This window comes from Haliotis cracherodii, unplaced genomic scaffold (assembly GCF_022045235.1).
Source record: "Haliotis cracherodii isolate W230 unplaced genomic scaffold, xgHalCrac1.p SCAF_4, whole genome shotgun sequence".
Taxonomy (NCBI): Eukaryota; Metazoa; Mollusca; class Gastropoda; order Lepetellida; family Haliotidae; genus Haliotis; species Haliotis cracherodii.
In genome coordinates this window covers 55,904,458-55,927,578 of record NW_027266297.1, presented here as the reverse complement: position 1 = coordinate 55,927,578, position 23,121 = coordinate 55,904,458, and the positions used below count along the sequence as shown (strand labels likewise).

The 23,121-nt window shown below is 43.1% G+C and overlaps 2 protein-coding genes across 5 annotated transcripts; one reads left to right on the top strand and one right to left on the bottom strand.

Annotated features, from left to right (window-relative positions):
• Positions 1–1,045: 1,045 nt before the first annotated feature.
• Positions 1,046–9,122, bottom strand: LOC139479197 (eukaryotic translation elongation factor 1 epsilon-1-like). 4 transcript variants are annotated; one of them, XM_071262032.1, is made up of 6 exons: positions 8,472–8,654; positions 7,909–8,040; positions 4,053–4,153; positions 3,702–3,797; positions 2,859–2,918; positions 1,046–1,187 (listed from the first exon to the last, which is right to left on the bottom strand). In XM_071262032.1, exons 3-6 carry the CDS (start codon positions 4,149–4,151, stop codon positions 1,107–1,109), a joined length of 336 nt encoding a protein of 111 aa, XP_071118133.1. In that variant the 5' UTR covers positions 4,152–4,153; positions 7,909–8,040; positions 8,472–8,654; the 3' UTR covers positions 1,046–1,106. The 4 variants fall into 4 exon arrangements, with proteins under 4 accessions (XP_071118133.1, XP_071118136.1, XP_071118137.1 ...); XM_071262035.1 differs by having other exon boundaries at positions 8,602–8,654; XM_071262036.1 differs by lacking the exons at positions 7,909–8,040; positions 8,472–8,654 and adding an exon at positions 9,051–9,122.
• LOC139479196 (acid sphingomyelinase-like phosphodiesterase 3b) lies at positions 8,703–21,387 on the top strand. The gene is made up of 6 exons (XM_071262031.1): positions 8,703–8,818; positions 11,509–11,719; positions 14,036–14,283; positions 16,318–16,481; positions 17,837–18,017; positions 18,438–21,387. The coding sequence occupies exons 1-6, from the start codon at positions 8,755–8,757 to the stop codon at positions 19,160–19,162; spliced, it is 1,593 nt and encodes a 530-aa protein (XP_071118132.1). The 5' UTR covers positions 8,703–8,754; the 3' UTR covers positions 19,163–21,387.
• Positions 21,388–23,121: the final 1,734 nt, after the last annotated feature.

The following is a 23,121-nucleotide window of genomic DNA, read 5'->3' as shown; positions in this document are numbered from 1 at the left end:
TAAGATTCTTTTAAGTTGTCTCTTTGCCATTTTCTACATAATATCTAAGAGCGCCATCAATCTGAGTGCATTTAGAACTCGGCACAACTACTCAGGAGGACAACTTTTGAAAAAGGTTACACAAGAGACAAGCAACCAGTACTTTTTCATAATCCGCCAGCACTCTCTAACGCGTCAGTGGGACAAGATAACCGCTTATGTCCTTACAGTGAGCGAGTCGGTGATTTTGGTTTACCGCTACTTTTAACAGTATTCCAGCTACATCACGGGTGTCAGCTTCATGTGGGAGTAAACCCCCGAAGTAATGCCCCTTTGGTGAAACCCAAGAGTGTAACATAATAGGTGCGAACTGTGATTCGAACCCACAATCGTAGGTTTCTGATGCGCCAAGGGGATGCAACTCTGCACAGCGAGTGAGAGAGAGTTTGCTTTACCGCCACTTTTAACAGTATTCTGGTTACTTCATGGCGTGTCAGCTTCGGGAAAGCCCGAAGTGATGCCGGACTTTTACCCCTTTGGTAAAACCACGAGCATGTGTATGGCTCTGACAAACCTACAAACATTATCGGTGTGCCAGGATTAGAACCCACAATCATAGGTTTCTGGTGCACCAAAGGGATGCAACTCTGCGCATCGAATTTTTTGGCGCCTTAGACGACTGAGCCTCCCGAACCTCCCGTGCCCCCCCTCCACAGTGTGATACGAACTGGTGATGATTTGGATATTGACACATGTAAACTGAGAAGTGAGTGAAACAGATGGACTATGAAACGTGGTTTGAAACCAAAGATCAATGGATTTCATGTAATCTCTCATAATATGATGTTTGGTTTTTTGGAAATTCAGTCAGTCTCTCTCATATCAGTCACTGGCTCGTCTAGTCTAGACTCAATAATGTACATGGTTCTAGACCGATGAGTGTTAGGTTAAACAACAACAACAACAAACATCATAAAATAAGAGACTAGTGGTGAAACCATGTACCCTCTGAATGAAGTAAGAAACTGACAGTTCCAACTACAGTAATGATACAATAAAGAAGTAATTGTTGTTTCTCGTGTTTAATCTGGGAATCAAGGTGGACAGCTTCATGCCATGTTGCTGTGTCATACAAGTGGTGGAAGGTAGATGGGAGACTTTAGGAACACAATCGGTGTTTGAGAATCCTCCAGTGTCTTGTTTTGTATCTGAAAATAAATAGGAATATAATGATAGAAAATACAAATATTCAGAATTTACAATTTTTCCTTCACCAAGGTATCCCTGTCATTCAGGCAACTTAATATCTCCTTCAGGCAACTCTATATCACACCCAGGCAACTCTATATCAAACCCAGGCAACTCTATATCACATACAGGCAACTCTATAGCACATCAAGGCAACTCCATTTCACATCCAGGCAACTCTATATCACACCCAGGCAACTCTATATCACATACAGGCAACTCTATTCAGGCAACTCTATGTCACACTATATCACATCCAGGCAACTCCATTTCACATACAGGCAACTCTATACCACACCAAGGCAACTATATCACCACCAGGCAACTATATATCACACCCAGGCAACTGTATATCACATCCTGGTCACTCCATTTCACATACAGGCAACTCTATACCACATCAAGGCAACTCCATTTCACATCCAGGCAACTATATATCACATCCAGGCATCTCTTTATCACACCCAGGCAACTATACAAAACCAAGGCAACTCTATATCACACACAGGCAACTCTGTATCACATCCAGGCAATTCCATATCAAACCCTGGCAACTCTATATCACATCCAGGCAATTCTATATCACACCCAGGCAACTCCATACCACAACCAGGCAACCATATCACATCCAAGCAACTCTATATCACATCCAGGCAACCCTATATCACACCCAGCCAACGCTATATCATATTCAAGCACAACTTTATATCACACCCAGCCAACTATATCCCACATCCACGCAACTGCCTCCGTGGTCCAGTGGTAGAGCGTTCGCCCGGAGAGCGGAAGGTCCGGGGTTCGATCCACGACCGCGTCATACCAAAAGACGTTAAAAGATGGTACTTGTTGTTACCCTGTCTGGCGCTCGGCATTAAGGGGCTAAAACAAGAACTGGTCGGCTCGGAGTCAGTATACTGTGTCTGAGTGGGGTATTCATGTTTAACTGTGGCATGGTATCTCAGTGTGCTAGCACTATAAATCGGTATCAGTCCGGACTAGTACAAGCAGCCACACAAACACAAACACGTACATGCACGTCGCTATATAAGTGCAATAATCTTGGACGCGACGTTAAACCCCATTTCACCTCACCTCACCCACATCCACGCTATCCTTCATCCAAAAAGGCCTGCTTCACATCCAACACACGTCTGTTGCTAAGAGACCTGCTTGATACATATCAAAACCTAATTTAGGATATTAAAGCTGATGTTTTACTTAATCAAAGGTGAGGTGAGGTGAAATGGGGATAAAAACGTTGCATCCAAGATTATTGCACTTATATAGCGATGTGTATGCACATGTCTGTGTGGCTGCTTGAACTAGTCCGTACTGATGCCGATTTGATAGTGCTAGCCCACTGAGATACCATGCCGCAGGTTATCATGAATACCCCCACTCAGACACAGTATACTGACTCCGAGCTGACCAGTCTTTGTTTTAGCCCATTAATGCTGAGCGCCAGGTAGGGTAACAACAAGTACAATCTTTTAGTGTCTTTTGGTACGATGCGGACGTTCTCTGGGAGGACGCTCTACCACTAGAACACGGAGGTGGTACTTCATCCAAGAATTACGCTAATAGTATAATATACATGGTCAAGATCAATCAAGGCACTACAATGTACTCACATGATTGAACCAACGGGAAAGGTTTCTGTATGTCTCCTTCTCGGGGAAGCCAAGGTTTGTCTGAAATATTCCATGATGCAGCAGCTAGTCAGTATGAAGAGACCTTGTTTCAAGACCATGTTGGTATGAGCTTAACTTGAGATATATTACTTAACACTCTGCTACTGATAACTGTCTAGTGCCTAGCTTAACACAAGAGATGTATTACTTACCATTGTGTTGGTGAGAACTGTCTAATGCTTACCTAACCACAAAAGAAATGTATTACTTACGTAGGTTTCGTAGTTTTCAAGCATATTTTTTGCTAAAGTTGATTTTGTATATAATCATATCTATGTGTATGATACAGAATTTTCGTAACCCAAAATATATTTCGTTACTTTGGTTTATATTTTTTAAAGATTTTGCAAACAAGAAACTACTTTTTTAGTCTCAAATACAAGGGGTGGTGAACCGTCCCTGTGTTTGGTAGTGAGAATTATGTTTCAAGGTTTCACATTTGTAATGAAATCATTTCATTTTCCGGTAGACACTACACAAATAGCATATAATAAATAGTATATTCCATGTGTCTTGAAATATCATGTTTCTCTCATCGAGAGATGGGAGGAAAGGAGATATTTTCACTCCACTCTAGTTAGCTAGCCACACAAGAGATATATTACTTACTACTGTGTTGGTAATAACTCTCTGATGCCTAGCTTAACACAAGAGATATATTACTTACTACTGTGTTGGTAATAACTCTCTGATGCCTAGCTTAACACAAGAGATATATTACTTACTACTGTGTTGGTAATAACTCTCTGATGCCTAGCTTAACACAAGAGATATATTACTTACCACTGTGTTGATGAGAGACTGGAATATTGAGACATCAGCTTCACTTTGGTCATTCCCAACAAAATAAACCCTCTCTGCGAGATATGAATCAAGCTCCTGAAACATAAGTGACACGTCATTGATTTAAAATCAGTTGAGTACACACACATATCCATGCTTCATGAGATTACTATCTCACAATAGTAACAGAGCCAGCAATAACAGGAGGTTAAGACTAATCATGTTGAAATCAAAGAATACAAAGGCAAACTTGTGTAGCCTCTACAAATTAACAACAGCAAGTCCAAGTGGCATCCTCTGCCCTGCCATGCTGTATTGTATAAGATGTACTGTAACATAGTGTATACTTACTCTCAATCGGTCTGCCACATCTCTTTCACTCGCACATCTGCTCAGCTGACACTGGCTGTACTCCTGCCATTGGGCCACTTGTGCTACTCTCAAGGCCATCGCTGAAACACAGAGCAGGATCAGAAGGCTGCAGGAGTAGTGCGGAATACTACTGGCGTAATAATCAATCAAGTTTTAGTGTTGTCTACTGATGTAGTGTGGAATACTGCAAGTGCAGTAACATCCACTGGGGGTGTAGTGCGGTTCACTGAAGGTGTAGTGTGGTCTACTAAAAGTGTAGTGTGATCTACTGAAGGTGTAGTGTGGTCCACTAAAAGTGTAGTGTGATCTACTGAAGGTGTGGTGTGGTCTACTAAAAGTGTAGTGTGATCTACTGAAGGTGTGGTGTGGTCTACTAAAAGTGTAGTGATCTACTGAAGGTGTAGTGTGGTCTACTAATAGTGTAGTGTGATCTACTGAAGGTGTGGTGTGGTCTACTAAAAGTGTAGTGTGATCTACTGAAGGTGTGGTGTGGTCTACTAAAAGTGTAGTGTGATCTACTGAAGGTGCAGTGTGATCTACTGTGTGTGTAGTGTGATCTACTGTGTGTGTAGTGTGATCTACTGTGTGTGTAGTGTTATCTACTGTGTGTGTTGTGTGATCTACTGAAGGTACTGTGTGATCTACTGTGGATGTTGTGTGATCTACTCTGTGTGTAGTGTGATCTACTCTGTGTGTAGTGTGATCTACTGTAGGTGCAGTGTGATCTACTGTGTGTGTAGTGTTATCTACTGTGTGTGTTGTGTGATCTACTGAAGGTGCTGTGTGATCTACTGTGGATGTAGTGTGATCTACTGAAGTTGTAGTGTGAGCTACTGTGGGTGCAGTGTGAGCTACTGTGGGTGCAGTGTGATCTACTGTGGGTGTAGTGTAATCTACTGAAGGTGTTGTGTGATCTACTGAAGGTGCAGGGTGATCTACTGTGGGTGAAGTGTGATCTACTGAAGGTGTAGTGTGATCTACTGAAGGTGTAGTGTGATCTACTGAAGTTGTAGTGTGAGCTACTGTGGGTGCAGTGTGAGCTACTGTGGTGCAGTGTGATCTACTGTGGGTGTAGTGTAATCTACTGAAGGTGTTATGTGATCTACTACAGGTGTAGTGTGATCTACTGTGGGTGTAGTGTGATCTACTGTGGGTGTAGTGTGATCTACTGAAGGTGTTATGTAATCTACTGAAGGTGCAGTGTGATCTACTGTGGGTGTTATGTGATCTACTGTGGATGTAGTGTGATCGACTGAAGGTGCAGTGTGATCTACTGTGGGTGTAGTGTGATCTACTGTGGGTGTAGTGTGATCTACTGAAGGTGTTATGTGATCTACTGAAGGTGCAGTGTGATCTACTGTGGGTGTTATGTGATCTACTGAAGGTGCAGTGTGATTTACTGAAGGTGTTATGTGATCTACTGAAGGTGCAGTGTGATCTACTGAAGGTGTAGTGTGATCTACTGTGGGTGTAGTGTGATCTACTGAAGGTGTAGTGTGATCTACTGAAGGTGTTATGTGATCTACTGAAGGTGCAGTGTGATCTACTGTGGGTGTTATGTGATCTACTGTGGGTGTAGTGTGATCTACTGAAGGTGCAGTGTGATCTACTGTGGGTGTAGTGTGATCTACTGAAGGTGTTATGTGATCTACTGAAGGTGCAGTGTGATCTACTGTGGGTGTTATGTGATCTACTGAAGGTGCAGTGTGATTTACTGAAGGTGTTATGTGATCTACTGAAGGTGCAGTGTGATCTACTGTGGGTGTTATGTGATCTACTGAAGGTGCAGTGTGATTTACTGAAGGTGTTATGTGATCTACTGAAGGTGCAGTGTGATCTACTGAAGGTGTAGTGTGATCTACTGTGGGTGTAGTGTGATCTACTGAAGGTGTAGTGTGATCTACTGAAGGTGTTATGTGATCTACTGAAGGTGCAGTGTGATCTACTGTGGGTGTTATGTGATCTACTGTGGGTGTAGTGTGATCTACTGAAGGTGCAGTGTGATCTACTGTGGGTGTAGTGTGATCTACTGAAGGTGTTATGTGATCTACTGAAGGTGCAGTGTGATCTACTGTGGGTGTTATGTGATCTACTGAAGGTGCAGTGTGATTTACTGAAGGTGTTATGTGATCTACTGAAGGTGCAGTGTGATCTACTGAAGGTGTGGTGTGATCTACTGTGGGTGTAGTGTGATCTACTGAAGGTGCAGTGTGATCTACTGAAGGTGCAGTGTGATCTACTGAAGGTGCAGTGTGATCTACTGTGGGTGTAGTTTGGACTCCAGAAGGTGTTGTGTGATCTAGTGGAGGTGTTGTGTGATCTAATGAAGATGCGGTGGGATCTACTGTGGGTGTAGTGTGGTTTACTGAAGGTGTAGAGTTGTCTACTAAAAGTGTGGACAGGCTCACTAACTTGGTTGATGCATGTAATCAATCCCAATTGCGTGGGCCGATGCTCATGATGTTAATCACTGGATTATCTGGTCCAGGCTTGATTATTTACAGACTGCTGTCATATAGCGGGAATATTGCTGAGTTCAGCGTTTAACAACATACAAAGAAACATACCGGGCCTGAAACTCAGCAGAGTAATTGAGAGCCTTAAGGGCCAGCACATTTCAAAAACTTTAGGCTCAGTGGAAAACTGTAGGCCCAAACATTTGAGCTGAAGCAGGGAGACCTACTCTTGCAATATAAATTACAACACAGCCAGTCAACCAGGAGCTTTCACTGCTGACACACAGAGCTCCACGAGACTCTGTGGTGATAGTTGAAGCCTACACTTATCAAGGAAATTATCAGCTTGTAAAACATCTTTGCTACTACATGTCATATACCATTTGAAAGATCTAATCCTACTATTTATAAATATGAAAGTTGTGTTTTTCACATTATTTAAATAAAGCATTTATAACTTAATTAAGTTAATTTTTAAGAAAAACTTAAGCCAACACATTCATAACGTCTAAATAAAGCACCAAGAAAGCAAAAAATATGGCGATTTTCAGCAATTTTAAGATTTCATAAAAAGAGCTATCAACTAACTTAATTTTTTTTTACATTGATCGTTAAATAGGAAAATCATGATAAAAAGAATTTTAAGTATAATCTATCATCACATATTTCTTGTTAATAGAGGCTTTGGTGAAATGAGGAAATATACTGAAGGTGTAGTGGAGTCTACTGAAGGTGTAGTGTGATCTACAGAAGGAGTTATGTAGTTTAATGAAGGTGTAGTGTGATCTACAGAAGGAGTTATGTAGTTTACTGAAGGTGTAGTGTGATCTACAGAAGGAGTTATGTAGTTTACTGAAGGTGTAGTGTGATCTACAGAAGGAGTTATGTAGTTTACTGAAGGTGTAGTGTGATCTACAGAAGGAGTTATGTAGTTTACTGAAGGTGTACCATAGCCAACAAAAGGTGTATTGTGCAGATGTAGTCGAGCATGGGTGAATGCTAACCCTGCTCATTTGAAATACAGACAGTTCCTGCATTTGTCCTACACAGGGTAACAGTAGAAAGATACAGTAGAGCATGGATATAACGAACTAAAAGGGACCAGAGAAATCAGTTTGTTATATCCGGTGTTCGCTATACATGTTTTCGCTCACAAACGTCCGCTATCTTGGATAAAACAAAACACAATACACATAATTGCAGCCTTGACTTGTATTAGCAGTGATCACTTCATAGCATTCAACTGATAACATTTTATAACATTTTATAACATTTTATAACATTTATTTAGTAACATTAAATTCATTTAATTTTTAGAACATTGTTATCAAATACATGTACAAAATGTAAACATATTTATCATTTTACAATTTACATACAGGGAGATGTGTTGTCGGTGATTTTGCTGACACTGAGTGAGGTTTCTCAGTTTGCTATACAGGTCTATAATTCGATCGTGGTAGATGGGCTTGTCGGTGATCAGATATCAGTTCGCTGTATCCGTGATTTCGCTGTAGAGAGTTTGTTATATACGTAAATTTTATATGATATCATATAGGAGATAAATCAGGGATTTTTTAACAGTTTGTTGTATCCGTTTGTTCGCTATATCCGTGTTCGTTGTATCTGTGTTCTACTGTAATAGCACCGACTAAGTAAATTATAGTCGAAACACACACAGTTATTGACATTATTGGATAGAAAACAACTAACAGTCAAATGTAGTCACTGAAATAGGACAGAAATGTGTCATGGGGAAAGAAATCTCAAAGTCACTATGAATAGTATGATGTAATAATAGTAAGTTAATCATAGTATTGCTATTTGTGCCTCAAATATCACAGAGGCAAAACACTATTATCGATACGTTCTTTGGTTATCAACAACAACTGAACATCACTATAGAAAGTATCCTCAAAAGCATGACTCAATTCACACTTACCTGCTTACAATAGGGTTATCAAAATCCACCAACACTCACAGTGAAATACCAGGCATGAATTTATAAATGTGAAGTCTAATTATAGAAAAATACATCAACTGATTTCAAATGAATAACAAATTTATGTAACGTGGTAGGCCAAGTGAAATTGCGACTGAAAGGTGACGACACAAAACTGGTGGATCCAAATATCACAGGGTGCGAATTGACCCGACACCGACCGAAAGAAGATAGTTCATTTCCTGGACTCACTACAAACTGTCAACACCCTTCGTGTCAGATAATGCTGTTTTTGTTGTGTGTGATGCTATGGATAAGTCCTGGCTTTGCGTTGGATGGGGACATAGGTATGTAGAATGTTACATGTTTTCAACAATATTGGACACGAGAAATACTTAATTCGTGTCAGAAAACGAAGCCACGAACTGCGTGACAAGAAACCTGTTTTTTTTTCGTTCTGCACACTCCACTCATGCGGAAACACACAGAAAGACGTCACCTATTACAATTCTGTACCAGTCACTCAAATACCGACAATACATGTTCTACCACTGTTTCATAATTTGCAGACAGACTTACCATTAGGTCTTCCTGAGGAAATATTACTTTGTTCTCTTCACACCGACTCGGAAACTGGCAATAGACGAAATTGGGTCTGGGTCAAAAGGGAATTTAACCATGGCTTTGTGCGATGCTCTGATGTGATTGGTCAGTCAGAGGTTTCAAATCACAATATTTACCAGTCTTCTAATTTAGCAACAGAAAACCAGTCAAAAGAAAATATTTCTGAAAAAACATGTCTTTTTAACTGCTATCAATATTAGAACACTTTGCTGATGAGAGTTTTCAAATTTGGCTGCTTATCTTTCCAACACCAAAGCCATTTTTCATGATCATCATGGTCTTGATGGAAGGCTTGGGAAAAGCTTGCTGTGGTTGGAAGTGTGAGATATTTATAACACTACACAAGTTCCTGTGTAATACCAATTTTATGAAACGAGTGAATAGCTCTGGTATCTGAGTCGCTTTTACTCATTTCATAAAATTAGTATTACACAGGAGCTTGTTTAGTATTTTATTTATTACTTGCCCTTTATATATATTTTTTAATTGTTAATAGTGAAACGTTTTTGGATGTTTACTCAATGGAAATAAAACATTTAATGACGTATGTTTATCTAAATGTGTAGACACGTCAATAATGAAACAGATGAAAAACATGTGAACGGACTGTGTACTATATGACAGAGGTAAGAGGTTGGCCACAAGGAACCCTGGGTAAGAGAGTGATTGACTTCATTTGACCCAGGCATATTTATTTTGTAATCTGGGCTTTGATAAACACTGGCTTAAAAAAAACAAGACAGACGAGTTTACTCTGTGCAGCGCTAGAACTCTCAGCTTCTCTGTGCAGAGTTCTATTGTTTTGAGAACTGAATTTTGGAGCATGGACCATCTTCCCGAGGAAGGGTGTCCACTAGCTTCTATCAAAGTCCAGTTTCTATCCCTGCCATTTCAAACCTACTTTTCTTGGCTCGATTGTGGCACCACCCCGTGCAAAACACACTGTAGAGCACAAGTTGTGGCCCTTAGTGCGAAATGTTTCACAATGATTAATACCATAGCAGATGACCTTGTTCATCAATAACAAAAAGATTTGAGATTTCATCACTGACAAACAAAATGGCAGATCGCCACAGTACAGATACTTAGTAATGCCACATTTCACTTATACAGTAATAGAGGCATACAGGCTAGTAAGACTACGCAGTATCAAGTAACACTGCACATCAGAGCAACATAGAACACTCAGTGGTGGGGAAGGGGATTGTCTAAAAAAAGCTCAGCATCTCAGTCACTGTGATAATCATTTAGTCAGATGAGTTAAATGCTATAGTGTTTGCACTCAACTACTTTTAATCTTGAAATTAATATGGCTGCTGACCCCTAGCCAAAAATGTGACTCAAAATCAATGGCACTCCCTCCCTCCACCCCATCCCAGTGGAATGATACATATCCTTACATTAATCCAATCAAACAGCAAATAGCACCATTTATTAGCACTGAGTAAAGCACTTCCATAATAACAATAAACAGTGTTTTCCTAAAAACAACACACAGTTTGTATGTTTATTCTGTTGACTGGCATTAGGAAGTTCAAAGGCAATATAATAGTTGAACAAACAACAGTTCACTGATTGGAGTAGTCAATGATGCCTAGTTGACACGAGTGGATAGAACTCTTGACCCAAGCAGTGATAACTCACCGGACGCCCATTGCTTAACTCCTATTCTTTAAATGACATTGTAATGTACTTGTTACAACTGCTGCTAATAAACAGTGTTTGTATATATAAGTTGGTATTTCTGATATAAGTGTGCAGTGAGGCCATCTTAATGTTGATAGTCATTTTGGAGACATAAATGTGAAGTTTCATTAATGCGAACAAAGACCACTCGCATTTTTCGCATTTAATTCATGCTCGCGTTAATTTCAAGATTTACAGTACATTATGTAAAGGTTCTTGGGTGAGTTGATTGAAGCACTTAAAAAAGTTGATTTTATATAACGTCCTCTGATTTGACTATTGATATGTGTGATAGTACTGACATATGTTTTTAACACTGAAAAGTATAGACTTTGATATAGGTTAGTGGGCATGCTTGCCTTGGGAAGATAGGCATGGACTTTATCAAAGTTACATTTTCTGCTTAGTTTGAAAAAAAGCCTCCTCACTCTAAGTAACAATATATTTGTTTGAATTCTTGATCAGGTTGTTATTGCAAGACTTGCATGGGATACTGATGTAAGAAACAGGTAGTGATATGAACATGGCCAAAAATGTTCATAAATTAATCCAAATGCTTCCATAACTAAGAAATTGTCATTTTCAGCATTTCTAGTGGGCAACGAAGAAGACTTCTCGTGCCTCATCCGTTGGTATACTTGACAAATTTGATATTTGTTAAATTTCATAATTCCTCCTTTACATCCCGTTAATAAATTTGTTATTCATGTCTTCATTGTTGTTGTAGGAAAGTTCTGGCAGTTGTCAGATGTACATTTTGATCCTGACTACAGTCAACATGGGAACTCCAAGAAACAGTGCCACTTTCACAATGACAGTAGTGGGGACCCTGGTTACTACGGCAACTACTTGTGTGATTCCCCCTATAATCTTGTGGAGTCTGTCATTGAAACCATGAGACACAGGGAGGCAGAACCAGACTTTATACTGTGGACAGGGTGAGTACTTCACGGTAGTCAGACACAGGGGGCACAGGCATGCAGACTTGGGGCACAGTCAGACACAGGGGGCACAGGCATGCAGACTTGGGGCACAGTCGGACACAGGGGGCACAGTCAGACTTGGGGCACAGCCAGACAAAGGGGCTACAGCCACACACAGGGGCACAGTCAGACACAGGGGGCACAGACACAGGGGGCACAGTCAGACACAGTGGACACAGTCACACACAGGGAGGCACAGTCAGACAGGGGACACAGTCAGACAGGGTACAGTCAGACCCAGGGGGCACAGTCAGACACAGGGTACACAGTCACACACAGGGAGGCACAGTCAGACACAGGGGGCACAGTCAGACGGGGTACAGTCAGACAGGGCACAGTCAGACACAGGGAGGCACAGTCAGACACAGGGGGCACAGGGAGGCACAGTCAGACACGGGGCACAGTCAGACGGGGTACAGTCAGACACAGGGGGCACAGTCAGACACGGGACACAGACAGACACAGGGGACAGTCACACACAGGGGACACAGTCAGACACAGGGAGGCACAGTCACACACAGGGGACACAGTCACACACAGGGGACACAGTCACACACAGGGAGGCACAGTCAGACAGGGTACAGTCAGACACAGGGGGCACAGTCAGACACAGGGGACACAGTCAGACACGGGACACAGTCACACACAGGGAGGCACAGTCAGACACGGGACACAGTCAGACACGGGACACAGTCAGACACAGGGGACACAGTCAGACACAGGGGACACAGTCAGACACAGGGGACACAGTCAGACACGGGACACAGTCAGACACGGGACACAGTCAGACACAGGGGACACAGTCACACACAGGGAGGCACAGTCAGACACAGGGGACACAGTCACACACAGGGAGGCACAGTCACACACAGGGAGGCACAGTCAGACAGGGTACAGTCAGACACAGGGGGCACAGTCAGACACAGGGGACACAGTCAGACACGGGGGGCACAGTCACACACAGGGAGGCACAGTCACACACAGGGAGGCACAGTCAGACAGGGTACAGTCAGACACAGGGGGCACAGTCAGACACAGGGGACACAGTCAGACACAGGGGGCACAGTCACACACAGGGGACACAGTCACACACAGGGAGGCACAGTCAGACAGGGTACAGTCAGACACAGGGGGCACAGTCAGACACAGGGGACACAGTCAGACACAGGGGGCACAGTCACACACAGGGGACACAGTCACACACAGGGAGGCACAGTCAGACAGGGTACAGTCAGACACAGGGGGCACAGTCAGACACAGGGGACACAGTCAGACACGGGACACAGTCACACACAGGGAGGCACAGTCAGACACAGGGGACACAGTCAGACACGGGACACAGTCACACACAGGGGACACAGTCAGACACAGGGGACACAGTCACACACAGGGGACACAGTCACACACAGGGAGGCACAGTCAGACGGGGTACAGTCAGACACAGGGGACACAGTCAGACACAGGGGACACAGTCAGACACAGGGGACACAGTCAGACACAGGGGACACAGTCAGACACAGGGAGGCACAGTCAGACACAGGGGACACAGTCAGACACAGGGGACAGAGTCAGACACAGGGAGGCACAGTCAGACACAGGGGGCACAGTCAGACACAGGGGGAACAGTCAGACACAGGGGACAGAGTCAGACGCAGGGGACACAGTCAGACACAGGGAGGCACAGTCAGACAGGGGACACAGTCAGGCACGGTCAGACACAGGGGACACAGTCAGACATGTAACATTACGAAGTTCCACGGGTGACAATACCTAGTATGTGTGAACACATACTGTATTTCTGTAAATAGAGCTCATTTGGTGATATCGTTTCGTAACAGAAAAAGACACGAAGAAATGCATTCATCTTTCATTCGAGTGTCAAGTTGTGACTACACAATGCTACCCCCCTTTTCCGAAAGGCTTGTGTGTCAACCCACATGGCCACTATTCTCAGCCAAGCTGTTATTGCCAGCAGGAGTTCTGAAAAAACTGGAAGTGACAAAGGAAAAAAATTTTCTAACATGATCTTTCACTGTATTGTTTTTAGCAAGAATCATGATTAAAGACATGTCTATATTTCATTTACAAACAATTAATCACAGATAGTTTCAATGGTCATGAGTGAATGTAGAGTGTTGTTTCAACAAGCCTTTAGCATGTTTAGTTCAGCAACATATTCCAGCAGGATCACAGCAAGGAACACTAAGAACAGGCTTGTTGTGATATCACGGGTGTTGTGACATTGAAGGTGTTTACATTTTTCTCTTACAGAGACACTGTACCACATGTGGAGCAGAAAAGCCTAGACGATGTCCTGAGACTGATAAGTAATGTAACTACAGTTCTGAAGGACGCATTCCCAAACACCTCCTTGGTTCCACTGCTGGGCAACCATGATGCCTTCCCATCCAATCAGATGCCTCTCGTGGAAAGTGGAACTCATTACTATGACGACATCCTGACCAAAGGGGACTGGTCTCAACTGCTGGAGAAACAAGAGCAGGCACAGTTCCAGAAAGGTTAGTACAGAGATCTTGGGACAGGTCTCCATAGAGCAGTGATACTAGAGCATCTGTCTTGATAGAGTAGAGTTATTAGGAAATGTGTCTCCATAGAACCAACATATTAGAACATGTGTCTCTGTAGAGCAAAGATACTGGAATTTATGTCCCCACAGAGCAGACTCAGTTCCTTCCTTGATTGTGTGTCAACGTACAGCAGTGGATTGGATGATTACTGACAATGTCAATCACTGGATTGTCTCCCTACCCCATACCATCCACTGACACCTGTCTCCCTACATACCATCCACTGACACATGTCTCCCTACATACCATCCACTGACACCTGTCTCCATACATACCATCCACTGTGACACCTGTCTCCCTACATACCATCCACAGACACCTGTCTTCCTACATACCATCCACTGACACCTGTCTCCCTACATACCATCCAGTGTGACACTTGTCTCCCTACATACCATCCAGTGTGACACCTGTCTCCCTACATACCATCCACTGACACATGTCTCCCTACATACCATCCACTGTGACACTTGTCTCCCTACATACCATCCAGTGTGACACTTGTCTCCCTACATACCATCCAGTGTGACACCTGTCTCCCTACATACCATCCACTGACACATGTCTCCCTACATACCATCCACTGTGACACCTGTCTCCCTACATACCATCCACTGTGACACCTGTCTCCCTACATACCATCCACTGACACCTGTCTCCATACATACCATCCACTGTGACACCTGTCTCCCTACATACCATCCACTGACACCTGTCTCCCTACATACCATCCACTGTGACACCTGTCTCCCTACATACCATCCACTGTGACATCTGTCTCCCTACATACCATCCAGTGTGACACCCGTCTGCCTATATACCATCCACTGTGACACCCGTCTCCCTACATACCATCCACTGTGACACCTGTCTCCCTACATACCATCCAGTGTGACACCTGTCTCCCTACATACCATCCACTGTGACACCTGTCTCCCTACATACCATCCACTGTGACACCTGTCTCCCTACATACCATCCAGTGTGACACCTGTCTCCCTACATACCATCTAATGTGACACCTGTCTCCCTACATACCATCCACTGTGACACCTGTCTCCCTACATACCATCCACTGTGACACTTGTCTCCCTACATACCATCACTGTGACACCTGTCTCCCTACATACCATCCACTGTGACACCTGTCTCCCTACATACCATCCACTGTGACACCTGTCTCCCTACATACCATCCACTGACACCTGTCTCCATACATACCATCCACTGTGACACCTGTCTCCCTACATACCATCCACTGTGACACCTGTCTCCCTACATACCATCCACTGACACCTGTCTCCCTACATACCATCCACTGACACCTGTCTCCCTACATACCATCCAGTGTGACACCTGTCTCCCAACATACCATCCACTGTGACACCTGTCTTCCTACATACCATCCACTGTGACACCTGTCTCCCTACATACCATCCACTGTGACACCTGTCTCCCTACATACCATCCACTGTGACACCTGTCTCCCTACATACCATCCACTGTGACACCTGTCTCCCTACATACCATCCACTGTGACACCTGTCTCCCTACATACCATCCACTGTGACATCTGTCTCCCTACATACCATCCAGTGTGACACCCGTCTGCCTATATACCATCCACTGTGACACCCGTCTCCCTACATACCATCCACTGTGACACCTGTCTCCCTACATACCATCTACTGTGACACCTGTCTCCCTACATACCATCCACTGTGACACCTGTCTCCCTACATACCATCCACTGTGACACTTGTCTCCCTACATACCATCACTGTGACACCTGTCTCCCTACATACCATCCACTGACACCTGTCTCCCTAAATACCATCCAGTGTGACACCTGTCTCCCTACATACCATCCACTGTGACACCTGTCTCCCTACATACCATCCAGTGTGACACCCGTCTCCCTTATACCATCCAGTGTGTATGACACATGTCACTCCTCTTGTTCAGGTGGCTACTACTCACGGATCGTGCGGCAAGGCTTGAGGCTGGTCGTCCTCAACTCCAACTTGTGGTATTCAATGAACAAGAAAGTCACAGGGAACCTTGATCCCAACCAGCAGCTGGCCTGGCTCCGACAGCAGCTGACAGATGCCAACACAGCACAACAGAAGGTAGTGTACAAACTGTTGATGACAGTATGATTTCCTGGTTGCCTGATGTATGTCGTGGCTAGAGAAGGAGATATACCCTTGTCAGTATTGAAATACAGTAAACTACGGTTATAACAGAATGAAAGGGACCACTAATTTTAGTTTGCTATAACCATAGTTCATTATAGCATTTCAACTGAATTTTCTCTGTAGTCGTCACATCTGAAGACAGAATTTATCCACTTCAAAGGCTATAGCCTTAATCACAGGTTTACTATTGTTAATTGAGGGTATTAATTGGGGTCAAGGTGTCAGTACTTAATCCAGTTAATCACTTTCCTTTAATTGTTTAATGCCATTTTGAAGAGTTGAGCGTGGCCACAGATGTTTTGATAGACCCGTGAGCAGCTCAGATTAACAGTTTGTTATAAACAGAAGCGTTGTCGTTGCCAGAGTACATGTGGGACCACAAAGTGAGTTCGCTATATCCGTTATTTCGATTGTGTTCATCATATCAATTAAAATATACAGCCAATGGCCGGGGCCGAAGAAATAGTGAGTTATATCCGTCAGTTCATTATAAGCGGGTTTGTTATAAGCGTTGTTTACTGTATATCCTTGTCAGTTTTGAGATATATCTTTGTCAGTTTTGACATATATCCTGGTCAGTGTTGACATATATCCTGGTCAATGTTGACATATATCCTGGTCAGTGTTGACATATGTCCTGGTCAATGTTGACATATATCCTGGTCAATGTTGACTTATATCCTGGTCAATGTTGACATATATCTTGGTCAGTGTTGACATATATCCTGGTCAGTGTTGACATATATCCTGGTCAATGTTTTATATGCAGGGCTCGATTTTGCTATTAAAATAAAACATGCACAAGTCGAACCTGTTACTGAAAAATGCAAGATAATACTTATGTCTACATGCACCAAGCATGTGCCAAGGGCATGTATAAAGATTTGATTTTGTGTCTGACTACCAGAAACCCTCACTTGTCTACACAAAATTGGTCTTTGAACACACTCAATGCCCCTAAAGTATATTTACCTTACTACATCACTAATCCCTGTGTTGTGTCACTTGTAATGCTTTCTTAGATGTGTGTGTACTTTAAGATTATGTGCACATGTTCATATTACATTATACAGCAATGCATCATTGGTTTCAACTTTGATACATTTATGGGACCAGGAAGCAACCTGGTTTTGTTTGGTGCAACCTGGTTTTTTTGGTGCAACCTGGTTTTGTTTGGTGCAACTTGGTTTCATGTCAACATGTCCCTGATGCAAGTAAAATCAAGTTCCTTTAATTGAGACCAGTATATGTATAGAGCTTATGATGGGGCTCTCACTGTGCTGCAGGTGTACATCGTGGCTCACATCTGCCCCGGGGCCTTTGAGAGACTGCAGGGCATGTCCTGGTTCTACCCTGAGTTCAACAAGCGGTACCTGGATCTTATCACAGAACACGCAGCAACAATCGCTGCCCACTTCTGTGGCCATGAGCACACCGATTCCTTCCGACTTGTAAAGGACAAACAAGGTATGTGTCTGCTAACTGGTTTCTACATGCTTGCACAATCCATGTGAAACCTGGATTAGGTAAGTGTACTTCAGCACCCATGCTTGCTGTAAAAGGCGACTATGCTTGTCGTAAAAGGCGGCTAACGGGATCGGGTGGTCAGACTCGCTGACTTGATGCATGTCATCCATCCCAATTGCGTGGATCGATGCTCATGATATTAATCACTGGATTGTCTGGCTCAGACTCGATTATTTACAGATAGCTGTCATATAGCTGTAATATTGCTGAGTGCGGCGTTAAACAACAAACAAACAAACCAACCAACTTACATGTGATACACTCCGATTAAGTTATATCTTCACACATGAATACATGTGATTGCATAAAGCAGAGTCCTCACACATGGTGACACACATCCAAACATCTTCCATCTTGCAGGCGTCACGACAAGCCTGATGTATCTGAGCCCGGCCTTGACCCCCTGGAAGAGTCCACTCCAGGGTGTTGGGGCCAACAACCCATCAGTCAGACTGTACCACTATTCCCGCTCTACCAGCAACATCATGGACTACCTGCAATACTACCTCAACCTCACCCTGGCTAACGAAGGGCCGGGCAACAGCAGTGGGGGCCTAGACAACAGCAGTGAGGGGGAGTGGCAGCTGGAGTACCAGGCCACACAGGCCTACGCTGTCACTGACTGCAGCCCCCGCAACTTCAACAACCTCACCCGCACCTTCCACACCTCCAGCATCCAGTTCAAGCGCTACATGGACTACAACACCGTCAGCTACAACAATTCGGCAATGTGCGGTCACTCATGCTTCATAAACCAGCTCTGTGCAATTCTGTATGTGGACATAAACCAGTACAACAACTGCATGTTCTGGAGCGGCACGACACCCCAGCCTCACACCCGCACCCAAACCTACCACCCCACCAACACACCCGACCACACCACCATCTCACCCCCACACACCACCACACACCACAAGAAACACCACAAGCCATACCATCTTCCCCAGTATGTCTTCTACATTATAGGGGGTATGGGGGTGCTCATTGTGGCTCTGGCCGTCGCCGTCAGCTGTCTGTGTGTACGGAAACGGAGACGAGGAATGCCATTCAAATACAGTCATTTTGTTGGACCAATAAATTCATAATGATAAGATGTCAACTGGTTATCATTAAATTATACCTTCTTTGGATTAATGCCAGATCACAGGATCTCTTTGTACATCAGTTAATAACAACTTTCTTGAAAATACTCCCTCAAAACTAAATGTCCAGGCAGTTGAAACTAGTTTGTGATGAATCAATTATAGAAAACAGAATCAGTATTGATATTGATGTACATTACCGATACATCAAAATATGATTGTGGCTCATTTGCCTAATAATATAGCAACTTCACTTCAAATTTTGGACAAATTCAAAATGCTGGGGCAGACATCTTGGGAAATTAAGTGAATCTTTGATCAAATTTAAAGCTATCCCTGGTTTATGATGTGGTTACATAAAAAAAGTGTAAAAAACATGTAACTTGGATAATTACTGCTGTCTAGATAAATTGATGAAATCACATGAAATTTCCATTAACGATATCAGTGTGATCGTTAGGATGTATTCAACCTAATATCAACATTTGTATTCATACATCTTTGGAAGCTGAAGAACATCAAATACTTTCATATCTCATTTAGTGTGTCATGACATGATGTTTTTTTTATTTCTTTAAAGTAGCATATAAATAGTTCCAAAGCATTAAGTTAAAAGCATTTACAGTTCACAGCTCTGTTGTTCACAATATAAATCTTTCAGCCAACAGTTTCAACATTTCTACAGTTGTCATCAAACGATGTATGATTGTGGTCAGTTACGGTGGTGTTAAGTATTTGGTCTCTTTTGTCAAGCAAGTGAATACAAGTGATGTCATGATATGATTTTTGCACCACCTTAACATCGCCCTGACATTTAAAAAATAGGTCCATCATAAAATGTTTACATCTGTGAGACAGCATTAAACGTCTCTCACTCAAAGCATAGATTGAACCCTGAGATTTCAGTGTGTGGCTTTAACCTTTAGGCATTGGGCATATACTGCCCAGCACTTCTAGGTAGCAATGAATGCAGAATTTGATGATGTTTGCCTCTCTACATCCACACCAGATGTTTCCTTTGAAAAACCAGCAATCGCAGGTATATCTGCCGTATAATCTTATGGTTGCTTCCAAAAACGTTTTAGACTGCTGAATATATGAAGGGTGAGCGTCATTACTGTGGTACTAGAAATATTTGTGTCATGTTGATTCAGACATTCCAACATTACATACACATATGGACACACATGTGTCCTAGTTGAGTTAAGAGTAGAGTTAAGTCCCTTGCAAGAATCTGAAGTTTGTGTTAGTTCTGCCTGATTCTCTCCCTTGGTTTGTCAGCTATGTAGCTGTGCAGTGGACATCTTCCCAGGGCAAGGGAGTTAACTGACTGAAACAGTTCAGTGTCCACCCTTGCGGATTTAGGCTGGAATTTTTGGACCCGATTGTTGCAACTCCAGTGGCTATTACACGTTATTCCCCTCCTATGTCCCTCCTATTGACCAATCAGATTCCACCTCAAATATCTTTGGCATTTGCTTCAAACAAAATGGCGGCACCCAGGGTGATCTGATCGATAATCAAAATCTATTTTGTGATAAAACAGGTCTTACTTTGCAATAAGCATCAAATCATGTGTGTACCTTGATTAAAACATGAAAAGATTTGGCAAATATGTGTTGATGCCAAGTTGGTTCACATCCTTTGTGAATCCTGCATTCAACCAAAAACTGCACGGTAGTTTATGAACTGGATGTCAATTTCGTTACGCGATTTTGATTGGATTATACATAGATCCTTTAGTCCAGCCAAACTATAACTCCATAATACCAGCCTAGTTCGGCAAAGGTGTAAACTGGACTTTTATAGTCTTTTAACTCCCTTGCCTATACATAAAGTTTGTGCAAGATCAAGAAATGGACAATTCACCAAGTCTTTGACTTGCTGGCCCCAGTCTGTAAATTTTCTCAGGGACAGCAAAATTAATAAGATGGTGGTCAGACAGTCCCATCAAACAAGTCCTATGCCCTTCAGGGTTTGTACAGAGATGGTGCCCAGAACATGTTTGATGTGTATAAACAGAGTTTGTCGATGTTGATTTTGTATACAGTTTAACCATGCTGATTGGCTGCCTGTACATAAGGATGATTATGGTAACAGTATCTGATGTGAAAACATCCACCTGTAAATATGTTTATGCATAACGTTTCAAATCATCATGATCTCGTGCTGTATGATTGTTATATTTTTGTATTTGTATATTTCTTGAAATAAAGAAATAGATGCGATATTTGTTCAGTTCTAGTTAAAGAAACACAGCCATCCTATCCCTCCCACCATGCCCAACTTGCTCAACTCCGTCTGTCCTGAGATCATTTGTCTTTAGTTTGAATTCATCATCTTTAGCTGTGCCCTCCAGACAACTCACCACTTCATCCTCTTCATCACCATCAGCTTCTCGCTCGCCCGGCAGTTGTCTGTGGAGCTGCAATTCACTGTGCAGAGTTGCGCCCCTTGTGCACGCCAGAAACATGTGATCGTTGGTTTCTAATCCCAGTTTACCCCGATTATGTGTCTAGGTTTGACAGCTCCATACCCATGGACGAGGGTTTCACCGAAGTGGTAAACGTCTGAGACCTGCACAACTCTTGGATCTCCTTTCGTTTTTCGCTGATACGCCGTGACCTAACTGGAAGACTGTTGAAAGCCGCGTTAAACCAACCATAAGGGCGGTCGGGTAGCCTAGTGGTTAAATCGTTCGCTCGTCACGCCGAAGATCCGGGTTCGATTCCCGACATGGGTACAATGTGTGAAGCCCCATTTCTGGTGTTCGCGGACGTGATATTGGTGGAATATTGCTCAAAGCGGCGTAAAACCATACTCGCTCACTCGCCCGCCATGGCTCCAGCTCCAGTTGTGTGCTTTCAGCAGACATGTACAGTGAGTCCACACAACATCTGCTGCATCTGGCATGTCCGCTGTGGATTCAAACTTTATGGATTGTGCTTCAGTGTCACTTTCGTGGCTCCATCTGCATAAAAATCAGTCAGTAATCTCTTCAATACCTGAACTGTCTGGTTATTCTACAATTATATAGTGATACCTCTTTAATCTGGAATGTCTGCATTTTGGGCTATTACTCTAAGAACGTCTGCTTATACAAGGAATTTCGTCCGAAACGATTATTCTTTCATTCGGAAATGTGCTTGTCCCGTGTATTTGACTCGAAGTCTTGCTGTTTATATATCCCCTCTCCCCAAGGACTGTATGGGAATCGGATGGACACAGCTTCTGCTGATTAGGAGTGTACAACATATCTGATTCAGCTTGTTCGCTACCTGCTTTACACTGGGAACGAGTCGAGTGTTGTCGCCCCGATCACATATTGAATGAAGCACTCGTAAAATATAAAACACCACCCGCTCGTTAATTGAAGCTTTGCAAGACGCCCCCTGTAGAAACGATTAGTGACCACCGATGGTTAATTGGCCCAAGACCCTGCAGCTCGCTCCGTTTGTTTTATGGCGGTATAACCTCGACCCGCATGGTTGTTGCTTGGAATGCAGAATTCCGGTTAATCTCTATCACCTATGCTTATAGACTCTCTAAAACATCATCCTGCATCACTTACGGCTTTCAATACACATTTACCTGACATGCCTTGACTATTATACTGTAATAGGCAGCCCCAAATCACTTCATCACTCACCACTTAGTTTGTTTTGTTTGTTTGGTTCTTTCTTTCTTTCTTTCTTTAACGCCGCACTCGGCAATATTCCCGCTATATGACGACAGTGTGTGACTAATCAAACCTGGACCAGACAATCCAGTGACTGACATCTTGAGCATCGATCAACGCATTTGGGATACGATGACATGCATCAACCATGTCCCGTTAGTTGCCTCTTACGACAAGCATGGGTTAATGAAGACTAATCCTAACCCGGATCTTCACGGATCTTAGGCAAGTGGAAGTTAGGCATACATACTCTTTAAAAAAAAGCGAGGGATACTCGGACATT

What these genes read in the sequence shown, in the direction of transcription:
- LOC139479196 (XM_071262031.1), top strand. Translation starts at nt 8,755, where the DNA reads ATGCTGTTTTTGTTGTGTGTGATGCTATGGATAAGTCCTGGCTTTGCG. An exon ending in TGCGTTGGATGGGGACATAG is followed by an intron (nt 8,819 to 11,508) that starts GTATGTAGAATG and finishes TTGTTGTTGTAG; the next exon opens with GAAAGTTCTGGCAGTTGTCA. An exon ending in ACTTGTAAAGGACAAACAAG is followed by an intron (nt 18,018 to 18,437) that starts GTATGTGTCTGC and finishes TCCATCTTGCAG; the next exon opens with GCGTCACGACAAGCCTGATG.
- LOC139479197 (XM_071262036.1), bottom strand. Translation starts at nt 4,151, where the DNA reads ATGGCCTTGAGAGTAGCACAAGTGGCCCAATGGCAGGAGTACAGCCAG. An exon ending in AGTCTCTCATCAACACAGTG is followed by an intron (nt 2,919 to 3,701) that starts GTAAGTAATATA and finishes GGAATATTTCAG; the next exon opens with ACAAACCTTGGCTTCCCCGA. An exon ending in TTTCCCGTTGGTTCAATCAT is followed by an intron (nt 1,188 to 2,858) that starts GTGAGTACATTG and finishes ATTTATTTTCAG; the next exon opens with ATACAAAACAAGACACTGGA.